Below are 25,079 nucleotides of genomic sequence, written 5' to 3'. Positions count from 1 at the left end.
TCAACAAAAATTTCCTGGACACAGTCTAGTATATGGGTAGAACTTCCTCTCCTCTGGGTACTTCTGCAGATCCCATGCTACTGCTTCACATAATACAGTCTGAAGTAGACCCCTGGTTTCTGATATACTAAGAGAGCCCCTCCATCAACATCGGGACATCTGCAGCCATTTCATGGGCAAATGTAATAAATGTTCCATGTGCTTCCAATTTCTGCTAATTACATTGGAATCTACTCACTCCAGAATATATTTTCTTTAGGTTACTTTGTGGTCTCAGTGCTTGAAGACTTTTATAAAATGTGGTTTGGGCTCACCTGTTTTTTAATAGTAGATAAAGTGGGATGTTTGTGGATAGTGGTATGATGTAATTTTTTGAATTCTATCTACAACTATGGAGAAGAGCATGGAAGTTCCTTCAGAAACTAGGATACAACTGCCATATGACCCAGCAATTCTACTACTGGGCATATTCCCTGAGAAAACCATAATTCAAAAAAACATATGTATCCCAACGTTTATCAGTGCACTAGTTGCAATAGCTGAAACATGGAAGCAACCTAGATGTCCAACTACAGATGAATGAATAAAGATGTGGTACATATATACAATGAAATACTACTCAGCCGTAAAAGAAATGAAACTGAGTCCATTGTAGTGAGGTGGATGAACCTAGAGTCTGTCATACAGAGTGACATGTCAGAAAAAGAAAACAAATATCGTATATTAATGCATATGTATATATATAGATAGATAGATAGATATGGAATCTAGGAAAATGGTATTGATGAACCTATTTGTAGGGCAGTAATGGAGCACCTAGTAGAGAACAGATTTGTGGACACAGTGAATGAAGGAGAGACTGGGATGAAAGGAGAATGTAGCATCAACACTTTAGGACCCAAGGCATAAAGGTCACCTTTGAATGAAAGTATTGATTCATATCAGTAGTTCTCAGCAGGACCATTGAGTGCTTTTAATAATCCTCATCCTCAAGGCACAACCAAGTCCAGTTAAATGAGAATCTCTGTTGTTGAGACCCAGTTGTCAGTATTTTTATGTTTACTGGATGATTTTCATAAAAACCAGGACTAAGGTTATATGTATCCTCCCACATAAACTCCATATGCAGAATTGATAAATAGAAGCTAATATGGAAAATATCAATGTGATGGTGCGGATGTAGAACAATGAGAACTCCTCTGCTCTTTCATGGAAGTGGAAGGGCTTAGTGGCTCAGTCGTGTCCAACTCTTTGAAACCTTTTAGACAGTAACCCTCTGGGCTCCTCTGTCTATTGCTTTTGGGCTTTCTAAGTGGTGCTAGTGGTAAAGAATTCATCTGCAAATATAGAAGACATAAGAGACACAAGTTCGATCCCTGGGTTGGGAAATTCCCTGGAGGAGGAAATGGCAACCCACTTTAGTATTCTTGCCTGGAAAACTCCATGGACAGAGGGGCCTGGCAGGTTACTATCCATGAGGTCACAAAAAGTCAGACACAACTGAGCAACTGAGCACACACATGGAAAATATACAAGAACTATGGGAAAGATGTAAATTGTAAATATGTAAAAAAAGTTGTTCATCTTACCAGGATGCTTGGGTCGCTAACAATAAAATGAAGCAATCACCACAGTAAAATAATATTCAATCCTGCATTTATTAAGCTATACAAAGGATCCCAGAATACTCCCACAGTCTCATTAAAGACATATCAAACTCAGCAACACTCAGGTATTAAGCAAGGAGAAGTGTTGAAGGCCAGAAGAACTACAAAAGCGAGGTGATGAGAGAGGTAGAATTTGAGGTCCACATGCACAGTTTTGTTGCATTTTCTAACCTACATTCTAAATGAAAGACACAAGTACTGAGATTAGATTGTTTTGCTGAGGAACCTGAACGTGGCCCTTTTGATGTCTCTATTCCTGAGACTGTAGATGAAGGGGTTCAGCATGGGGGTGACCACAGTGTACACCACCGAGGCCACTGCATCCTTCCTGGGAGATTGTGAGATGGCTGAGCTGAGGTTCACACCAAGGCCTGTCCCATAATATAAACAAACAACTACCAAGTGAGAACCACAGGTGGAGAAGGCTTTATACCTCCCACCTAATGAGGGGACTCTCAGAATGGAGGAAAAAATTTTACAGTAAGAGGAAAAGATACCTGAGATAGGGAGAAATCCAAAGATGGCACCAGCAAAATACATGACTATGTTATTGGTGAAAGTGTCAAAACAGGCGAGCTTGAGGAGTAGAGAAGGGTCACAGAAGAAATTAGAAATTTCTACATCCTTGAAGCAGGAGACTTGTAACATAATCAAATTGTGCACCTGGGACTCCAAAAGGCTAACAAAAGCGGACACCAAAACTAAGGAGCAGCACAGGCGTGGGTTCATAATGAGCTGGTAGTGCAGTGGCTGACAGATGGCCACAAACCTGTCATAGGCCATCACAAGCAGAAGCATATCATCCAAACAACCAAAAAGGGTAAAAGCAGACATCTGTGTCAGGCAACCCACATAGGAAATGACTCTGCTGTGAGTCTGGATGTTCACAATCATATTGGGGACAGTGCTGGAGATGAAACCAATGTCCGCCAAGGACAGGTTGGAGAGGAAGAAGTACATGGGGGTGTGGAGATGGGAGTCAGAGGTGACAGCCAAGATGATGAGCAGGTTCCCAAGCACAGTGACCAGGTACATGGACAGAAACAGGACACAGAGCAAAGGCTGCAGTTCTGGATCATCTGAGAGTCCCATGAGGAAGAATTCTGAGACTCTTGTTAGATTTCCAGCTCTGTGCTGCTTGGACACCTTTGAAAGAAGAAAAGAGGGCTTGAAAAATAGGATATAAGTAAATGGTCATTGAGCACTGTGTTCATATTTTGGATTCAAGCAATTCATTTCTAAGACCATATACCCCAGTACCTTCAGCAATATTTGTCAGTGTGACAAATTCTATCTGTTTAGAACTGTTTCCTACTTGGTTTACGTGTTATTCACTTCTGTCGATATACCCTTACTTTATAAAACTTCACTGAAAAGTGAAAGGGAAGGAGGACATTAGAGGTAATACCTCCGGGATCTCAGTAAAATACAGCCTTCTTTTTTAGTGTATATGTTTCCATGTTACTCTCTCCATTAGCCTGAATGAGAAATTCTCTTCCTCCTTTAAGAAAAATTAAATTCCAATTTAAAGAAATGAAGCCATTAAACCTTGTTTTATTCAAATACAATTCTAGATAACTCTTTCATTTAGAACATCTACAGATCTCTATGAAATATAGGACTATGTCATCTGGATTCTAAATTTAAAATGGATGTTCATAATCAGAACACATTATATATGATATTTAATCCTTCTTTATTTTTCTGTCTTCCCTCCTTCATGAAATAAGTGATTACTCAAAAGTCAAGGTTTTCTTTTGAAGGCCATTTAGTATATACTTGATATCTTTGATGGACTCTACAGTCCATGAAATTCTCCAGGCTAGAATGCTGAAGTGAGCAGCCTTTCTCTTCTCCAGAGGATCTTCCCAACCCAGGGATTGAACCCAGGTCTCCCACACTGCAGGAGGCTTCTTTACCAGCTGAACCACAAGGGAGGCCCCATTGATGGACTTCAAATTTCAGTTAATATGGTTTAATTAAGTGCACATAATCATAATGCATTGGTGACTACAAGATGGTGTTAGTTTACAGGGGACTGTTAATGATTAAGTGACAAGGAAAGTTAAGAAAGTCTCTTGAAATCTTTTTTTTATATGGTGTTATTTGTTTCAATTCTGCCTCAGTAAAATGTCTGATGTGTGATACCACTTACATTTTTGGACTCTATTCTGTACTGGTGGGATAATACTACATTGTTGTTTTTCTTTTTTTTTTTTTTGGTTTTTTGAAGTTTGACAAAATTGCATATATTTGGGTTATGCAATGAAGTATTTTAAAAGATGTCCAAAATGATTTAATATACATCAACATTGTGAACGATTACCACAATCAAGTTAATTAGCATGTCTGTCACCTCACAGAATTTCTATTTGTGTGTGTTTGTGTGTAGTAATGGTTAAGCAGATCTTTCTTAGCAGATTTCAAGAATATAATATATTATTATTAACTATAATCAACAGACTGTATTTAGATCCCCAGAACTTATTCATTGCATAACTGAAAGTTTCTCCACCACCAGTTCTCACAAATAGAGTTCTAATCCACGATCCTAAGACTTTTACTTTCTTAGCTTCCACACATAAATGAGATCATACAGTATCTGACTCTCTACATCTGGTATATGGTTTTTAATAAGCATATTATTTTCCAGGTCCATCCCTGTTTTCACAAATGGCAGGATTTCCTTGTTTTTATGGCTGAGTAACATCTGATTGTTTACATGCACACAACATGCTTTCTTTATTTATTTGTCTGTCAACAGACACATACCCATATTTTCACTACTTAAAATAATAATGCCATGACATGGGAATGCAGATATCTCTTTAAGGTTCTGATTTCATTCCTTTGGCATCTACCCTGAAGTAGGGTTGTTGGATCCAAAGGTAGTTCTACTTCAATTTGTTGCAGTTTTAAATTTCTTAAGGAACCTCCATTCTATTTTCTGTAATAGCTGTACAAATATTCATTCCCATCAACCAAATGCAAACGTTCCCTTAAACTCCACATCCTACCCAATATTTGTTGTCTTTTTGTATATAATAGCCATCCTAACAGATGTGAGGTGATATTTGATTTACATTTGGTCTTGCATGTCCTAATGTTACCTGATGTTGAGCACCTTTTACCCAATGGTCTTGTTCTCCTGATCATAAACCCTCTTATTTACTGTTGAGGAGGTTAACACTAGGGAAGGTCCCACTCCCAAGTAATGACCTAGCCTTCTTTTGTCAAGGTAACAAATTTTCCTGTCAATCAGTCCTGATTTGAGGTTGAGGCTGGAGTAAGTGAGTATTTTTAAAGTAAGCACATGTAAATAAATAATCAATCAACTGGAATGGAAAACCACTTGTTTAAGCAATATTAATGATTTTTTAAAAACTGTCTTGCAATAGTCCTATTCAGTAGGTTCAATTACTATCAAAATTTCATAGATAAGGAAACTGTCCAGATGTGTTTGCGTTATTCTAATCTTTTTTTTCACTATTAAGTCATAGTTTGAATGCCAAAATAAAGAACTTGAATTGCCCATAAAAAGCAGAATTAGAAGAATTACAACCCCTCTATCAGGACTGATTGACAGGAAAATTTAACTTCTCTTGATGTCTCAGCTCAAATCCATCTCTCTGCAAACACCTCCGTCTCATGATACACCTCCCTCTCATGATACACCTCCCTCTCATGATACACCTCCCTCTCATGATACACCAGTGTCATGAACTTCTGTGCACACTTTGTTTCTATGAAAAATGGAAGGGTTTAAACAAAATTTAACTGGATTTATTTTATTCTTGTTGCTGCCTCTGTGTCAACAAGATTGAGTCTCTGGGGAATCAAAAATTAATGAGTCCCAATCATTTCTCTTCATCTATGAAGAATGTACTTGTGTAAACAAAAACAAAACGTCCTGTCAGGGATCAGGGTATCAGATCAACAGATATTTAAATTTGATAACATGAAAATTAGCATAGTCATTATTAGTAAAAAAAAATATCAAAAACGTATTTTGCCCTTCTTGTATGCCCATCATACAATTATTACACAAAGCACTATTATTGTTTTAGTCCAACTTCAGTGGGTTTCTGTCTGTGAACAATCAGCTCAGTTGACACTGCTAAATCTCACAGATTCTAAAAAATTTCCCATAATACACTGAGAATGAGTGCAGCATAGAGGATTCAAAATTAAGTTTTTCTTCTCTGAGTCCCATGAAAGTGTTTGGCAGAAGTACAGAGATTTAACAACACATACATCTGGGATACATTATTTTGAACTGTTTTCATTTTTCTGAGTGGGAACAGACCACAAGACTCTGATTCTGTGTCTCCTTTCATGATTGAGGAAACTGATTTTAAGCACAGAGGAGAAAGTGGGCAGGTGAACTGAAACCCAGGAACAGAGTCAACAGAGATCCATGCTGAAGTGCTGTGCTGCGCTTAGTCACTCAGTCATGTCTGCCTCTTTGCAACCCCACAGACTGTAGCCCACCAGGCTCCTCTGTCCTGTGGATTCTCCCGGCAAGAATATTGGAGTGGATTACCATGCCCTCTTCCAGGGGATCTTCCCTGCCCAGGGATCAAACCCAGGTCTCCCTCACTGCAGGGTGATTCTTTACTGTCTGAGCCACCATGGAAGCCCACCCTGAAGTATCAGGTGCCAAATATTTCTATGACTTTTGTCTGTGATTTCAGACCTCCTTCCTATAGTTGATGCAGCAAGTGCTACCTAGTAACCTCCAATGTGTCCTCCAGAAAACTCCAGGGGGAAGGGCACAGTGAGCAGGGAGTTTCTGCCCAGACTCACAGGGAAGTGACTAACTGACTGGGTGGTAAGAGGAAGACTGCTCAGATTCCCTGTGTCTTGAGTCATTCTCTCCAGAATGACTGGCTTCAACTTGGCTTTAGCGCTTTTTAACTCATGACCTGATACATACAACATAAAATGTTGTGCTTCTTTTCTCTTATTAATAATAATGTAGGCAGTTATAATTTTATGCATGCCTGTGTGCTAAGTCGCTTCAGTCAAATCCGACTCTTTGTGACCCCATGGATTGTAGCTGGCCAGGATCCTCTGTCCATGGAATTCTCCAGGCTAAAATACTGGAGTGGGTTGCCATGACCTCCTTCAGGGGGTCTTTCCTACCCAGTGATCGAACCCAAGTTTCTCATGTCTCCTGCATTAGCAGGCAAGTTCTTTTCCTCTAGCACCACCCAGGAAGACCATAATTTAGTGCAGATGCAATAAAAAATGAAACATAAAACTTACACCTTAGAGCCCAACACTTATGAAGTCTTAAATAACAGTACCTGATAATATGGTTAATATCCTCCTCACCATCTTCATCAGCACTTGCACAGTTATTTGATGTGTTCATGGGAAAGTTTGAAAGTGAAAGTGAAGTTGCTCAGTCCTGTCCAACTCTTTGCGAACCCATGGACTACAGCCTACCAGGCTTCTCCATCAATGGGATTTTCCAGGCAAGAGTCACAGAGTGGGTTGCCTTCTCCTTCTACAGGGGATTTTCCCGACCCAGGAATCGAACCTGGGTCTCCCTCATTGCAGGCAGACACTTTACCCTCTAAGCCCCCAGGGGAGGGAAGCAGGGAAGTTTACAGAGACCTATTTACTGCTCTGGTGGGAGGCATACCAGGCAAGGCCACACCAGTGATGGTGGAAGCAGAACTCTGAATCAGAGTTCTCACACACCAGAACATAAGCGTCACAGGGCTCTAATCTGAAAGTTGTACACTGACGCCCTCCCATCTGTCTATACCAACTGTCATGTTTGCCATGTTATGCATAAAATCATGCTCCCCAAATTCCTTCCATTCATCAATCACTGTCTCCCTCAGGACTTACTGGGCTGGGTTGCATCTCTGCTGGAACATGACCAAGGAGCACAGACTCACTGCCCATCTCCTACCTGGTGTGTGATGAAGTCTCAGGGTCCCTCCTCAGGATGGGCAGGAAGACACTCTCAGGCTGGACCTTCTAATGCAGGTTCCTACAAAGGTGGAGATACAGGTGTGGACTCATAATATTAGAACTGGCAACATAATAGGCTAGAGACACTGACCAATTATTGATAAAGGTATGACCTTAGGGCTCAACACTCAAAGCTCATCATTAGCCAGTTGGTCCATGTTGTCCCACTCCCTGGAGACTTGTTAATATTAACAAAACAGGAAAAGGAGAAAAGTGAATGTCCTGGGAAGGGTCTGGGTCCCTCTTCATCTCAGGAGGAAATTCCATGTACTCTTGCTTCTCACCTCCAACTTGCAGGATCTTAACATAATGTCAGACACTTTTTTCTCAATTTTATCCATTCAATGTGTGGTTTTGATATGTTGAAATCCATTGTATCAATTATGCAATCTGTGTAGCAAGAGGTCTAGCCAATGATGTGATGCACTTTCCATTTTCAGAGTTAATAATTGTCTGTAAAGATAACAGGCTTTCATCTCTTTACTTTAGTTCACAGTTGATGGGAGGAAACATACAATGGAATGAAAACCAAGGGGTAGGATAAGTGAGAGCATCTCAGATCCTGCCCACCACACAGGCCTCATCCTCCATAAGGACTTTGGGCACCAAACCCTTCCAGGATCAAGTCTTGCCCATCTGCTTTTCAGTATATTCCCAGATTCACTGCACCAACATGATCTCAACAAAAATTCCCTGGAAACAAACTAGAAATGGGTAGAACTTCCTCTCCCCTGGGTACTCTACAACTTCAGGTCATACAGTCTCAAGTAGACCCGTCATTTCTGATACACTAGGAGAGCCCCTCGATCAATGTCCAGACAACCTGCAGTTGTTCCATGAACAGATGTAACAAATTTCCACATGTTATGTTCCACATGTTTCTGATTTCTGGTAATTCAAATGGAATCCACTCAAACCTGGATATATTTTCTCTTGGTTTCTTTGTGGTCTCAGCTCTTGAGGACTTTAATAAAATATGGATTTGGCTTACCCATTTTTGCTATTGGATAAAGTGGGATGTATGTGGAGAGTGTTGGGATGTAACCTTCTCAATCCTGTCCATGCAATCTTCCTGACACAGAGTGCTCTCCTGAGGAATGCAGAGGTTGGTTTGTCCTTAAGTGACATGAAGAAAACTTTAACTTAAACCGTATCATATTGGATATAGAGGAAAGAATGTTATGCAACCACATATAAATAATGACAGAGGATATTTTTAAGGGAAATCGCATAGCAGATATGCACAGGTGGATATGAGAGGAAGTCATTGGGTGTTGTAGCATTTAAATATTTATTTAGTTCACAGCAAAAACATATCACTAAACTGAAATGCTTTCATACGAGATCTAGGAATAAGATTCTAGGGTCAAAGACAAAGACGAATTTATAGGACATGGGACAAGGAAACCAAGGTAATTATGTTTGTACCATAAAATGTGATAAATGTCATGTTCTTTTCCCAACTCCCAATGCCCACTATCATGATGACCAAATAGCAACTCAGTAGATTTGATTACGGGCTTCCCAGGTGGTAGTGTTGTTCAGTCGCCCAGTCATGTTCAACTCTTTGTGACCCCGTGGACTACAGCACACCAGGCTTCCCTGTGTTTCACCATCTCCTGGAGCTTGTTCAAACTCATGTCCATCGAGTTGGTGATGCCATCCAACCATCTCATCTTCTGCCATCCCCTTCTTCTGCCTTCAATCTTTCCCAGCATCAAGGTAGTTTCTAATGAGTCAGCTCTTCACATCAGGTGGCCAAAGTACTGAAGCTTCAGCTTCAGCATTAGTCCTTCCAATGAATATTCAGGGTTGCTTTCCTTTAAGATTGACTAGTTTCATCTCCTTGCTGTCCAAAGGACTCTCAAGAGTCTTCTCCAACACCACAGTTTGAAAGCATCGATTTTTCAGTGCTCAGCCTTCTTTACAGTCCAACTCTCACATCCATACATGACTACTGGAAAAACCATAGCTTTCACAATATGGACGTTTGTTGGCAAAGTGATGTCTTTGCTTTTCAATATGCTATCTCAGTTTGTCATAGCTTTCCTTCCAAGAAACAAGCATCTTTTAATCTCATGACTGCAGTCACTGTAGGGTGATTTTAGAGCCCAAGAAAAGAAAATCTGTCACTGTTTCCAATATTTTCCCATTTATTTGCCATGAAGTGATGGGACCAGATGCCATGATCTTAATTTTTTCATGTTTTGTTTTAAGCCAGCTTTTTCACTTTCCTCTTCTTTCACCTTCATCAAGAGGCTCTTTGCTTTCTGCATTTAGGGTGGTGTCAGGTGCTGTCATATCTGAGGTTGCTGATATTTCTCCAGGCAATCTTTTTTCCAGCTTGTGCGTCAACCAACACATTTCGCATGATGTTCACAGTGTGTATAAGTTAAATAATCAGGGTGACAATATACAGTTAAATAATCAAGGTGACAATATACAACCTTGATATACTCCTTTCCCAATTTTGAAACAGTCCGTTGTTCCATGTCCAGTTCTAAGTATTGCTTCTTGTCCTGCATTCGGGTTTCTCAAGAAATGGGTAAGGTGGTCTGGCATTCGCATCACTTTAAGAATTTTTAGCAGTTTGTTGTGATCCATGGAGTCAAAGACTTCAGTGTAGTCAATGAAGCAGAAGTAGATAGTTTTCTGGAATTCCTTTCCTTTTTCTATAATGGGTGTTGACTACTTGATCTCTGGTTCCTCTGCCTTTTCTAAATCCAGCTTGTCCATCTGGAAGTTCTCAGTTCATGTAGTGTTGAAGTCTAGCTTGAAGGATTTTTAGCATTACCTTACTAGCATGTGAAATGAGCACAATTGTACAGTGGTTTAAACATCCTTTGGCATTGACCTTCTTTGCAATTGGAATGAAAACTGACATTTTCCAGTCCTGTAGCCATTGCTGAGTTTTCCAAATTTGTTGGCACATAGAGTGTAGCATTTTATCAGTGTCATCTTTTAGGATTTGAAATAGCTCAGCTGGAATTCCATCAGTTCCACTAACTTTGTTAATCATAATGCTTCCTAAGGCCCATTTGACTTCACACTCCAGATTGTCTGGCTCTAGGTGAGTGACCACACCATCATGGTTATCTGGGTCATTAACAACATTTTTATTCAATTCTTCTATGTATTCTTGCCACCTCTTCTTAATTTCTTCTGTTTCTGTTAGGTCATTATGCTAAGTGAAGTAAGTCAGACAGTGAAAGACATGGAATATAAGATTTCCCTTCTCTGTGGAATGTAATATATTAAACTCATACAAGCAGAATGCATTTTCTGACATATTACCAATTGTGAACATTGCAGAAAATCATTCCATGAATATTGTAGAACACCTAGGATTACTATTCAAGTGTATACTTTCTCTTGCAATATTTATGGATTTAAAATGCCTTATATTAATTTGCTATGAGAATTTAACATGCTCTAATAAGAAACCAAGTGATAGAAATTTAACAGAACATAAACAGAAAATTAAACCACAGAACCACACACACACACACACACACACACACACACAAAGTAGCTTTACTTTGGCTTCTTTCAAGATTCTTTGACTGTCACTTAGGTTAGCTCAAATGTATATGCAGATATGGTATTTTAGTGATTTTACTAATTTTTGGGGGGGTGATATCTCTTTCCCTAAACTAGTAAGAATGTATCTTTTTTCAAGTATACTCTTTCTTTTAACATCAAAGTCTCTCATCAGTAGAGTTGGTGATTTTCTTAAGTCGTAAAATGGAAAGTAACTAAAGTAGTTCTGCACAGCTTTAAGTCAGCCAAGATTACTACCACAAAAACAATATGTGACATCTCAATTTGTGATGGATACTTATCTTGCAGAATGCAATAGGAGCCCTAGGATGTAAATATTCTGACAGAGGCATGGTAATCAAGGGGAAAGGAGGACATCAAGGCTGTATATTGTGACCCTGCTTATTTAACTTATATGCAGAATACATCATGAGAAATGCCAGGCTGGATGAATCACAAGCTGAAATCAAGATTGCCAGGAGAAATATCAATAACCTCAGATATGCAGATGACACCACTCTTTTGGCAGAAAGTGAAGAGGAACTAAAGAGCCTCTTGATGAAAGTGAAAGAGGAGAGTGAAAAACCTGGCTTAAAGGTCAACATTCAGAAAATTAAGATCATGGCATCTGGTCCCATCACTTCATGGCAAATAGATGGGGAAACAATGGAAACAGTGACAGACTTTATTTTCCTGGGCTCCAAAATCACTGCAGATGGTGACTGAAGTCATGAAATTAAAAGACACTTATTCCTTGGAAGAAAAGCTGTGACAAACCTAGACAGCATTTTAAAAAGCAGAGACATTACTTTGCCAGTGAAGGTCCATATAATCAAAGTTATGCTTTTTCCAATAGTCATGTATAGATGTGAGAGTTGAACCATAAAGAAAGCTGAGCACTGAAGAATTGATACTTTCGAATTATGGTGTTGGAGATGACTCTTGAGAGTACTTTGGAATGCTAGGAGATCAAACCAGTCCATCCTAAAGGAAATCAGTCCTGAATATTCATTGGAAGGACTGATGCTGAAGCTGAAGCTCCAATACTTTGTCCACCTGATGTGAAGAACTGACTCATTGGAAAAGATCCTGAGGCTTGGAAAGACTGAAGGCAGGAGGAATGGGGATGACAGAGGATGAGATGGTTGGATGGCATCACCAACTCAATGGACATGAGTTTGAGCAAGCTCCAGGAGTTGGTGATGGACAGGGAGGCCTGGCGTGCTGTGATTCATGGGGTCTGAAAGAGTCAGACACGACTGAGTGACTGAACTGAACTGACTTGTCTTGCAGAACTCAATAGGAGACCTAAGATGTAATTATTGAGAGAGAACAGGAAGGCATGGTAATCAAGTGAAGTCCTAACCAGGCTGTTTCTAGTAAAAGGAAAAGTCCTCCCTTGAAAGAAGGGAATAGAAGAGACTTACTATGAAGACTTGGGTGACTCAATGTACCTCAGGCATCACTGGAGTCACACAGCAATTGGAATATGATACCACCTATTCACCAAGGCTATGGTTTTTCCAGTGGTCATGGATGGATGTGAGAGTTGGACTGTGAAGAAAGCTGAGCACTAAAAAATTGATGCTTTTGAACTGTGGGGTTGGAGAAGACTCTTGAGAGTCCCTTGGACTGCAAGGAGATCCAACCAGTCCATCCTAAAGGAGATCAGTCCTGGGTGTTCATTGGAAGGACTGATGCTGAAGCTGAAACTCCAATACTCCAAACACTTCATGCGAAGAGTTGACTCATTGGAAAAGACCCTGATGCTGGGAGGGATTGGGGGCAGGAGGAGAAGGGGACGACAGAGGATGAGATGGCTGGATGGCATCACTGACTTGATGGAGTTTGAGTAAACTCCAGGAGTTGGTGATGGACAGAGAGGCCTCACATGCTGCGATTCATGGGGTCGCAAAGAGTTGGACATGACTGAGCGACTGAACTGAACTGAACTGAACTGAATTCTCCAGCTGCGTACCCAAAGCTAAGATATACCCTTGACTTCCACCTGTCTTTCCAATTGCAGGAAGATACATAACAGCAAACCTTTAACCCAGCGCTATAGAATCAGTCAAGAGTCAGTCAAGTAAAGAAAAACCAATTACTGTTTTTTCAAAAACTTTTTTATTGGAGTAGAGTTGATTTACAATATTGTGTTAGTTTCAGGTGTACACTACAGTGAATTAGTTATACATATATCCATTCTTTTTCAGAATGTTTTCTATATAGTTCAATACAGTGTATTGAGTAGAGTTCCTTTTGCTATACAGTAGGTTATTAGCAGCTATCTATTTGGATATAATTGTGTTTATATGTCAATTCCAACCTCCCAATTTATCCCTTACAACCCCTTACTCACTGATAAGCATAAATTTGTTTTCTACATCTGTAACACTATTTCTGTTTTGTAGATAAGTTCATTTGTACCCTTTTATAGATCCCACATATAAGTGATATCATATGATATTTATTTTTCTCTGACATACCTCATGCAGTATGACAATCTCTAGGTCCATTCAGGTTGCTACAAATGGCATTATTTTATTATTTTTTTTATGGCTGAGTGGCAGTCAGCCAGGAATAATGCAGTTAATCATTTTAGTGAAAAACTTTAACACAGAGAGTTGGTTAAATAGTTAATGAAGGGCTGAAAGGTAAAAAAAAAGAAAGAAAGAAAAAGAAGTAACACAGCCGTCATAAGTGAAGGAAGAAGCTACTCCACCAAGGGCTTGAGGGGTTTAAAGGGATCACCTGAGCATTTAGGGCAAAGAGATGTTTACAGATCATGTTGAAAGTATGTAAGATCAACACAAGATGCAATATAGAACAATGATTCTGAGCATCCCACCCCAGAGCAAAGTTCATGCATATATGTAGATACACAATGTGAAGATTATTGGAAATAATGGGGGAAATGCATTGTTTGTTACCAGAGCAGAGTCTTCATACCTTCCACCCTTTGACCTCTGATCTCCTCTGGATCTTCAGGATTTGTCCATGAGCAGTTAGAACCCAAAGTATAAAGGTCACTTTTGAAGGAAAATTCTGACTTATATCAGTAGTTCTCAATCTTGGCCACACACTAGAACCACCTGAGTGCTTTAAAAAATACTCATATTTAGGCCACAACCGAGTACAATTAGAGTGTCTGGTGGTGAAACACAAGGTCAGTATTTTTAACCTTCCCAGATATTTTCGGTAAAAGCCTAGGTTGAGAAGCAGTGACATATCTCCTCACTTATAACTGCATGTGCAGATTTAAAACATAGATACAGAATTTACTATAGAAACGATATAACAGCTGTGCAAAACTCATAAATTTTCAGTATTTTGAAAGGGAAGTATTCATTCTTCGAGGATGTTTGTGCCACCAAAGATAAATTATAGACTCTCCATAGATATAAAGAAATTCAGGTAAGAAGTGATTATGACACACAAAGGATCCTCGATCTCCCACCGTCATGTTAAACCAGAAACAGAAACAATATTCAGGTGGAAAGCAAAGAAAGACATGAAGGTCATAAGAGTTGCAAAACTGATGACATAAGAATGGTAGAATTTCAAATCTCCAGGTTTTGTTTTGCTACATTTTCTAGCCTATGCTCAAATGGGTGGCCAGGTCCTAAGCTGAGATTGTTCTGCTGAGGAACCTCCACATGGCCTTTTTGATGTCTTTGTTCCTCAGACTATAGATGAAGGGGTTTAGCATGGGGGTGACCACAGTGTACACCACTGAGGCTGCTACATCCTTCCTTGGAGAAAGGGAGATGGCTGAGCTGAGGTACACCCCCAGGGCTGTTCCATAAAACAAGCAAACCACTGTCAGGTGAGAGCCACAGGTGGCAAAGGGTTTATAAATCCCACTTGATGAGGGGACTTTCAGAATGGAGACAAGAATTTTATAGAAAGAGAAAAAAATTCCTGAGGTAGGGAGAAAACCAGAGATGGCAACGATAATATAGCTGACTATATTATTCATGAAAGTATCAGAACAGCCAAGGTTGAGCAGCTGAGAAGGGTCACAGAAGAAACTAGAAATTTCTACATCCTTGAAGCAGGTAAGTTGTAACACAGTCACATTATGCATCTGGGAGTCCAAAAGGCTAACAAAAAAAGACAACAAAATGAAGATGCAACAGGTGCGTGGGTTCATGATGATTCTATAATGCAGTGGGTGACAGATGGCCACAAACCTGTCATAAGCCATCACAGACAGAAGCATGCTATCCATACACCCAAAAAGGATAAAAATAGACATCTGTGTCAGGCAGCCTTCATAGGAGATGACTCTGCTGTGAGTTTGGATGTCCACAATCATCTTGGGAACAGTGGTGGAGATGAAACTGATGTCAGCCAAAGACAGGTTGGTGAGGAAGAAGTACATGGGTGTGTGGAGGTGGGGGTCAGAGGTGACGGCCAGAATAATGAGTAGATTCCCCAGCATGGTGACCAGGTACGTGGACAGAAACAGGACACAGAGCAAAGGCTGCAGTTCTGGATCATCTGAGAGGCCCAGGAGGAAGAATTCTGAGACACTTGTTAGATTTCCAGTTCTCTGTAGCTTGGACACTCTGGAGAAAGAAAAGAGGACTGGAAACAAAGGAAATAAGTAAATGGGCATTGAGCACTGTGCCCATATTTTGGATTCAAGCAATTCATTTTAATATTATACATCCCAGTATCTTCAGCAATATTTCTCAGTGTGACAAATTCTACCTGCTTAGAAATGTTTTCTCCTTGGTTTCTATGTTATTCATCTCTGCCTATACACTCTTACTTTATAAAACTTCATAGAAAAGTGAAAGGGAACAAGAACTTTAGAGTTAATACATCCATGATCTGAGCTAAAAATAGCCAACTTCTTTAGACATAATGTAAAAGGAGAAGTTCCCTTCCCCTCTAATAAAATATGAAATTTGATTTAAAGAAATTAAGACATACATAGTTATACAAATCTTAATTCAATCAAAAACAATTCCAGATATTTTCCTCATTTTCAATATTGACAAATCTATGAAATGCAGAACTAGGTCCTCTCGATTCTTAATTAAAAATGAATGTTCATAATGAGAACACATTTTGTATGATATTCAGAGCTTTATCATTCTTTGTTTTCTGCCTTCCCTTCTTCATGAAATTAGTCATTACTCAAACATCAGAGTAGTCTTTTAAAAGGTTTTAGTATATTCTTCATATCTTTGACTTTAGTGGAATTCAAATTTTGATCAGTATGGTTTAATTAAATGCAGGGTCATAATTTATTGATGACTACAAGGTGGTACTACTGTACAGAACAATGTTAATGATTAAATGGTAATAAAATTTAAGAAACTCTCTTGAAATTTTGATTCATGATGATGTATGGCAAAAACCATCCCAATGCTATAATCATCCTCCAATTAAAATCAATTAATTTTTTAAAATAGGCATAATATTCTCCAGATCATTCCATGTTGGCACAAATGGCAGGATTTCCTTGTTTTTATGGCTGAGTAATATCCCATTATTTATATAAACACACAATATTTTTTACCTATTCAACAGTCAATAAACATGTTTTCACCATTTAAAATAATATGACAATGACAAGGGAATGCAAATATCTCTTAGAGGTTCTGATTTCAGTTCTTTGGCACCTACCCTGAAGCGGGTTGCTAGATCCTATGGTAGTTCTATTTCAATTAGTTGCAGCTTTTAATTTTTTTTAAAGGAAACTCCATTCTGCTTTCTGTAGTGGCTGTATCATTATTCATTCCCACCAACCAAGTACAAGTGTTCCCATAACAGGGAGCAGGGAGTCTCTGCCAGGCCTGACAGGGAAGTGACATGATGGTTTGGGGTGGCAGAGGCATTGCCCACATACCTTGCATCTGGAATCAGTCTGTCCAAAATGACTGACTTCAAACATGATTTTATCATTCTTTAATTCATGATCTGCTTGCTGTTGTTTAGTCCCAGAGTTGTGTCTGACTCTTTACGACACCAAGGACTGTAGCCCGCCAGGCTCCTCTGTCCATGGGATTTCCCAGGCAAGAACACTGGGGTGGGTTGCCATTTCCTTCTGCAGGGGATCTTGATGACCCAGGGATAGAACTTGAGTCTCCTGCATTGGCAGGCAGATCCTTCACCAGTTGAGCCACCAGGGAAGCCCCAAGAACTGGCACATGTTACATAAAATGTTTCACTTCTTTCTTCTCATTAAAATAATATTAATGTTATGTACATATAATTGGGGATAAATTATGCACATGTAATCAAGCAGGAAATACAAAATTTATACTTCAGAGCCCGACACTTAGGAGACCTTCAATAACAGGACAGGATGGTATGGTTCATGTCATCCTCGTCATGTGCATTCTCATCCTCATCACTGATCCCATAATGAACTGAAGTGCTAGAAGGAAGGGGGACAGAGGATGAGATGTTTGGATGGCATCATTGACTCAATGGACACAAGTTTGAGCAAACTCCGGGAGACGGTGAAGGACAGGGAAGTGGGAGAGTCATTTCCTAGGCAGGTTGACAAGAAGTCTAGGGGTCCCCAAGGAGAGAGGGGTCTGGAATTCTCAAGGAGGAAGAAAGGACAAACTTTTTTTTTTGTCCCTCTACATTCCTTAGGATTATATAACAATAATCTATCCTGCTTGAGGACAGTCTCTGGAAAAAACCTGCTGGCTAATCCTATTATCTCAATATGTAAATTATGGGAGTAGGTCTAGTGAGGTCTTTACAACCTCCAGACATTCTTTTGATTCACTGTAATAATTAATTGGAGAGTATATAACTCCATTGCTAACACTAGGAAGCGGGTACTCTTTCTGCCCGCTTCTGATGCCTATGTCAGAAGCCTTCTCTATCTCCTTTTTTTTTTTTTTCCCTGACAAAGCAAGAGATTTTATTGGGAAGGGCACCCAGGTGGAGAGCAGGAGGGTAAGGGAACCCAGGAAAACTGCTCTGCCTCATGGCTCACAGTCTTGGGTTTTATGGTGATGGGATTAGTTTCTGGGTGGTCTTTGGCCAATCATTCTAATTCAGAGTCTTTCCTGGTGGCGCACGCATCGCTCAGCCAAGATGGATGCTAGCAAGAGGGATTCTGGAAAGTGGACGGACAGGTAGTGTCTCCTCTTTCCCTTTCTCTTTCCCCGAACTCTTCCGGCTGGTGGTGGCTTATTAGTTCGTATTCCTTATCAGGATCTCCTCTGATGTCGTTGTCTTCTCATCCTGGTGTAGTGTAGTTTCTCCTGTTTGAGCATCATTTTAAGGTGAGATCAGGTCGGCTGTCTTCTCTATAGACCAGTCCAGTGTAGGGGCCTTTGGAAGTGGGAATTAATCTAAGAGTTAATTTCCCTTCAGTTTCATTGTGCATGAGCTAGTAAAGAGTACCTGATAAAAAGTCCTTCCATCCAGGTTGGAGACAGTCCCTTAAGTTATGTCTTTTTCCAGTCCTGTTTGCAGGTCATGAGACATTGGTCGGGGCACTCTGGCCAGTTGTCTGCGTCAGAAGGAGACCAGGGACAAAAGGGTCCCAGTTGCGGCTGCTGGGTCTGGTCCATTGGCCCCTAAGTACCCCGAGTGGTCAGGAAGTCAGTCTCAGCAAAGAAGAGTCCCCACCAGAGTCACCATTTGTTGCAGGAAGGGGGACCCCTTCCAGGGCCCGAAACTGGGCTCTTGTCTAACACTCAGAAATGAATTGTCCGAGGAGACACATGTGCTGACAAAGCAAGAGATTTTATTGGGAAGGGCACCCAGGTGGAGAGCACGAGGGTAAGGGAACCCAGGAGAACTGCTCTCCTCTATCTCCTTCATACTTTAATAAAACTTTATTACACAAAAGCTCTGAGCGATCAAGCCGCGTCTCTGGCCCCAGATTAATTCTTCTCCTCCAGAGGCCAAGAATCCCGGCGTCTTTTCGTGGGTCAGCAACAACCTTTCAGAAGCCTGGTGTGTTGCAGTCCATGGGGTTGGAAAGAGTCGGACATGACTGAGCGACTGAACCACAACTGAACGAGGGGAAAGTTTACAGAAGCGCATTTGCTTCTCTAGTGGGAGGCATGCCAGGCAGAGCCAGGCCAGTGAGGGTGAAACCAGAACTCTGAATGAGAGTTTTCACATCTCAACCAAAACTAAGAATATGAACTTCAAAATGCTCTATTCCAAACCCATGTAGATTGCTCCCAACACCCCTTCACCATCCCTGTCTCCCTCAGCACTTACTGGGTTGGCTGCATCTCTGCTGGAGCATGCACTCACTGGGTTGGCTGCATCTCTGCTGGAGCATGATCAAGGGGCACAGATTCACTGCCTCTCTCCTGCCTGGTGTGTGATGAAGTCTCAGAGTCCCTCCTCAGGATGGGCAGGAAGACAGACTCAAGCTGGACATTCTGATGCAAGTTCCTTCAAAGGATGGAGACATAGGTGTGGATTCACAATATTAGAACAGGCAAAATAATGATCTCGGAGGCACTAGCCAATTATTTACAATGACCTTAGAGCTCAATGCCCAAAGCTCATCATTAGCCACTTGGTCCATGTTGTCCTCATCTCTGGGGACTTGTTAATATTAAAAGAACAGGAAAAGGAGAAGAGTGAATGTCCTGGGAAGGGTCTGGGTCCCTTTTCATCTCAGGAGGAAATTCCACATACTCTGGCTTCTTACTACCAAGTTGCAGGATCTTAACGTAACATCAGACCTTTTTTCCTCAATTTACCACTCAATGTGTGATTTTGATATGTTGAAATCCATTGTATCAATCATGAAATCTTTGCAGCATGAGGTCTAGACCAACGATGTGATACACTATCCATTTTCAGAGTTTTCCATTTTCCACAGGACTGGAAAAGGTCAGTTTTCATTCCAACTGCAAAGAAGGGCAATGCCAAAGATTGTCCAAACCACTACACAGTTGTGCTCATTTCACACACTAGTAAGGCAATGCTCAAAATCCTTCAAGCAAAGCTTCAACAGTACTTGGTTCAACAGTGAACCAAGAACTTCCAGATGGACAAGCTGGATTTAGAAAAGGCAGAGGAACCAGAGATGAAGTAGTCATAGAAAAGCAAGGGAATTCCAGAAAACTGTCTACTTCTTCTTCATTGAGTATGCTAGAGTCATTGACTGTGTGGATCACAGCAAACTGTGGAAAATTCTTAGAAAGATGGGAATACCAGACCACCTTACCTTCCTCCTGAGAAATCTGTGTGCAGGTCAAGAAGTAACAGACCCAACATGGAACAAAGGACTGGTTCCAAATTGGCAAAGGAATACGTCAAAGCTATATATTATCACCCTGTTTTTTTAACTTATATGCAGAGTATACCATATGAAATGCCAGGCTGGATATCAAGATTGCAGGGAGGAGTAACAATAATCTCAGATATGCAGATGACACCGCCCTATGGCCAAAAGCAAAGAGGAACTAAAGAGCCTCTCAAGGAAAGTGAAAGAGGAGAGTGAAAAAGCTGGCTTAAACTCAACATTCAAAAAACAAAGATCATGGCTTCTGATTCCATCACTTCATGGCAAATAGATTGGGAAAACAATGGAAACAGTGACAGACCTTATCTTCTTAGGCTCCAAAATCACTGCAGATGGTGGTTGCAGCCATGAAATTAAAAGATGCTTGCTCTTTGAAAGAAGAGCTTTGAAAGAAGAGAAAGAATAGACAGCATATTGAAAAGTAGAGACATAACTTTGCTGACAAAGGACCATCTAGTCAAAGCTACTGTTTTTCCAGTAATCATGTATGGATGTGAAAGTTGGACTATAAAGAAAGCTGAGCACCAAAGAATTGATGCTTTGGAACTGTGGAGTTGGAGAAGACTCAAGAGTCCCTTGAACAGCAAAGATATCAAACCAGCCAATGCTAAAGGAAATCAGTTCTGAATATTCACTGGAAGGACTAATGCTGAAGCTGAAGCTCCAATATTTTGGCCACCTGATGTGAAAAACTGACTCACTGAGAAAGATCCTGAGGCTGGGAAAGATTGAAGGCAGGAGGAGAAGGAGATGACAGAGGATGAGATGGTTGGATGGCATCACCGACTTGATCAAAGTAAGTTTGAGCAAGCTCTGGGAGTTGGTGATGGACAGGGAAGCCTGGCATGCTGTAGTCCAAGGCATCACAAAGAGTCAGACACAACTGAGCAACTGAACTAAACTAAACTGAAACTGGGAGTTGGTTTAAAAGATATTGAAAGGCTAACAGGCAAAAAATAACATAGCAGTAACAGTAACATTAGCAATAGCCGTAACATAGCATTCGTGAGCGAAGAAAGATGTTACTCCACCAAGGGCTTGAGCAGTATAAAACGAACAGCTGAGCATTTAGGGCAAAGAGAATTTACTGACCACTACTGAATGTATGTAAGATAAAAAATAGAGCAATCATTTCAAGAGCCACACCCCCAAAGCAACATATACAAGGTATACTGTACGCAACGCATACAATGTATACTGACCACTATTGAATGTATGTCAGTTAGAAAATGGAACAAACATTTCAAGAGCCACACCCCAAAGCAACGTACCTAAGTGTGAGTTTGGAGTAGAGACAATAGCTTTATAAACAGCACATAGGCTATAGAGACCAAACTATATGGTGTAGAGAGGCTATATGTGAAGAATCATTATCAGCAAAAATGGGGAAAATACCCTGCTTGTTGGGCTTCTCAGCAGTAAAGAAACTGTCTTCCAATCCAAGAGATATGGGTTCCATCCTTGGGTCAGGAAGACCCCCTGGAGAAGGAAACGGCAACTCCAGTATTTTTGCCTGGAAAATATCATGGACAGAGGAGCCTGGCAGACTACAGTCCATGGGGTCGCTAAAGAGTCAGACGCAACTTACTGACTGAGTATGCACGCAGGCACATTGCCTGTTACTGCAGCCAGCTCTTCATATTTTCTCCCATGAGTGTAGATCTCTTTAGGATCCGGGACACTTGTCCATGAGCAGTTAGGACACATGACATAAAGGTCACATTTGACTGAAAGATCTGACTTAGATCAGAAGTTCCAACCTTGGCCACATGCTAGAACCAGCCTCAGTGTGTTTAAAAATCCTCACGCTGGGACTTCCCTGGTGGTCCAGTGGATTAGATTCCACCTTTTAATGCAGGAGGCATGGGTCCCTGGTCTGGGACTTAAGACCCCACATGCTGCATGGTATGACCAAAAATAAAAACAAGTAATTTTTAAAAATCTTCAGTTCAGGACACCATAAGTCTAACATTGTGAAGGAATTATCCTCCTTTAAAATAAGTAAATAAATTTTAAAATAAATAAATAAGAATAAAATAATATACATGTTTGAATGCTATTCTCTCAGATCATCCCACCCTCGCCTTCTCCCACAGAGTCTAAAAGTCTGTTCTATACATCTGTGTCTCTTTTTCTGTCCTGTATATAGGGTTATCGTTACCATCTTTTTAAATTCCATATATATGCATTAGTATACTGTATTGTTGTTTATCTTTCTGACTTACTTCACTCTGTATAATGGGCTCCAGTTTCATCCACCTCATTAAAACTGATTCAAATATATTCTTTTTAATGGTTGAGTAATATTCCACTGTGTATATGTACCATAGTTTGGCAGTGAGACTCAGTTGTCAGTTTATTTTTTAGTTTATTTTACTGTAGTATAGTTGATTTGCAATGTTGCAAAACAGCATTTTTAAGCCTCCCAGGTGATTTTGAGAAAAGCCATGGCTGAGAAGCAGTGACGTGTATCCTCACACATAGACTGCATGCGTACGTGCGTGCTCAGTCACTTCAGTCATGTCCGACTCTGCGACCCCATGGACCATGGCCCACCAGGCTCCCCTGTCCATGGGATTTTCCAGGCAAGAACACTGGAGTGGGTTGCCATTGCCTTCTCCACATAGACTGCATGCACAGATTTAAAACATAGCAATCAGCTGGAAAGTAAACAACAGCTTCCCAAAAACTATACTAACTAAATGTGTAAAAATGGAGCTGTTCATCTTCCTAGTATGTAGGTCACCACAGTAAATGAGAGACTCTTCCTTAGATACAATAAGATTCAGTTACGCAGTATTTTTGACATCTACGAAATCCCAGAAGACCCTCCCAGCCCCATAAAAAACATATATAAAGAAGCAATATTCAGGTATAAAACAAGGAGAGGTAAGAAGGACCTAAGGGCTACAAATGATGTCATGAGAGAGGTAGAATTTTCAGATCCAGGTGTTAATTTTGCTACATTTTCCAACCCACACTCCAAATGGAGGTTAGATTGTTTTGTTGAGGAATCTGCACAAGGCCCTTTTGATGTCTCGGTTCCTCAGGCTGTAGATGAAGGGGTTCAGCATGGGGGTGACCACAGTGTACATAACTGAGGCCAGTGCATCCTTCCTGGGAGATTGTGAGATGGCTGAGCTGAGGTACACACCAAGGCCTGTCCCATAATATAAGCAAACAACTGTCAGGTGAGAGCCACAGGTGGAGAATGCTTTATACCTCCCACCTGAGGATGGGACTCTAAGAATGGAGGAAAGAATTTTGTAATAAGAGAAAAAGATCCCTGAGAAAAGGACAAAAGCAAAAATGGCACCAGTCAAGTACAGGATTATATTATTGGTGAGAGTGTCAGAACAGGCAAGCTTAAGGAGCAGAGAAGGGTCACAGAAGTAATTAGAAATTTCTACATCTTTGAAGCAGGTAAGTTGTAGCACAATCAAATTGTGTACCTGGGAGTCCATAATACTACCAAAAAAAGACACCAAAACTAAACAGAAACAGAGGTGTGGGTTCATGATGACCATGTAATGCAGTGGGTGACAGATGGCCACAAACCTGTCATAGGACATCATAGACAGAAGCATACCATCCATACATCCAAAAAGGATAAAAGAAGACATCTGCGTCAGGCAGCCCCCATAAGAGATGACTCTGCTGTGAGTTAGGATGTTCATAATCATCTTGGGGACTGTGGTGGAGACAAAACCAATGTCAGCCAAGGACAGATTGGAGAGGAAGAAGTACATTGGGGTGTGGAGGTGGGGGTCAGAGATGATGGCCAGGATGATGAGCAGGTTTCCCAGTACGGTGACCAGGTACGTGGACAGAAACAGGACACAGAGCAAAGGCTGCAGTTCTGGATCATCTGAGAGGCCCAGGAGGAAGAATTCTGAGACACTTGTTAGATTCTGTGTTAGATTTTGTGGCTGTATGTACCTTGGACACCTTTGAAAAAGAAATGACATTTGGAAGAAAGAAAACAAGTAAATGACATGCAGTACTGTGCCCATATTTTGGATTCAAGCAATTCATTTCTAAGATCATATACCCCAGTTCCTTCCACAATATTTCTCAGTGTGACAAATACTATCTGCTTAGAATTCTTTATTCATTGCTTTCTGTGTTATTCACATCTGTCTATGCACTCTTACTTTATAAAACTTCACTGAAAAGTGAAAGGAATAAGAACGTTAGAGGTAATATATCCATGATCTCGGTTAAATACAGCCTACTTCTTTAGAGATGATGTAGAATAAGAGATTCCCTTCCCCGTTTAAGAAAATATATAATAATTCAAATATAAAAAATTCAAGTCATTTATATAAATCTTATTTTTTCAAATACAATTCTAGATATTTCTCTCACTTTTCTATTTACAAATCTCTATGAAATTCAAGACTATGTCACCTGGATTCTAAATCAAAGATGAATGTTCATAATCGGAAACATTTTGTTTGATCTTCAGAGTTTTATTCATCCTTTGTTTTTCTGTCTTCCTTCCTTCATGAAATAGAGATTACTCAAATATCAGAGCTGTCTTTTAGAAGTCATATAGTATATACTCCATATCTTTGACTTTGGTGGACTTCAAATTTTAATCAGCTTTGTTTAATTAAGAGCACGAG

At 40.4% G+C, this 25,079-nt stretch overlaps 3 protein-coding genes across 3 annotated transcripts; all 3 read right to left on the bottom strand.

Moving 5' to 3' along the window:
- Positions 1 to 1,871: 1,871 nt before the first annotated feature.
- On the bottom strand, positions 1,872 to 2,851 carry LOC122439305 (olfactory receptor 18-like). Its single transcript, XM_043464389.1, has one exon. It carries the CDS (start codon positions 2,757 to 2,759, stop codon positions 1,872 to 1,874), a length of 888 nt encoding a protein of 295 aa, XP_043320324.1. The 5' UTR covers positions 2,760 to 2,851.
- An 11,966-nt stretch (positions 2,852 to 14,817) lies between these two features.
- Positions 14,818 to 15,758, bottom strand: LOC122440932 (olfactory receptor 18-like). The gene has a single exon (XM_043467591.1). The coding sequence runs from the start codon at positions 15,637 to 15,639 to the stop codon at positions 14,818 to 14,820; it is 822 nt and encodes a 273-aa protein (XP_043323526.1). The 5' UTR covers positions 15,640 to 15,758.
- A 7,686-nt stretch (positions 15,759 to 23,444) lies between these two features.
- On the bottom strand, positions 23,445 to 24,419 carry LOC122440931 (olfactory receptor 7E24-like). The gene has a single exon (XM_043467590.1). The coding sequence runs from the start codon at positions 24,417 to 24,419 to the stop codon at positions 23,445 to 23,447; it is 975 nt and encodes a 324-aa protein (XP_043323525.1).
- Positions 24,420 to 25,079: the final 660 nt, after the last annotated feature.

Source organism: Cervus canadensis, chromosome 4 (assembly GCF_019320065.1).
Source record: "Cervus canadensis isolate Bull #8, Minnesota chromosome 4, ASM1932006v1, whole genome shotgun sequence".
Lineage (NCBI taxonomy): Eukaryota > Metazoa > Chordata > Mammalia > Artiodactyla > Cervidae > Cervus > Cervus canadensis.
The sequence above is the reverse complement of the archived record's forward strand: the minus strand, read 5'-3'. Positions and strand labels throughout refer to the sequence as shown.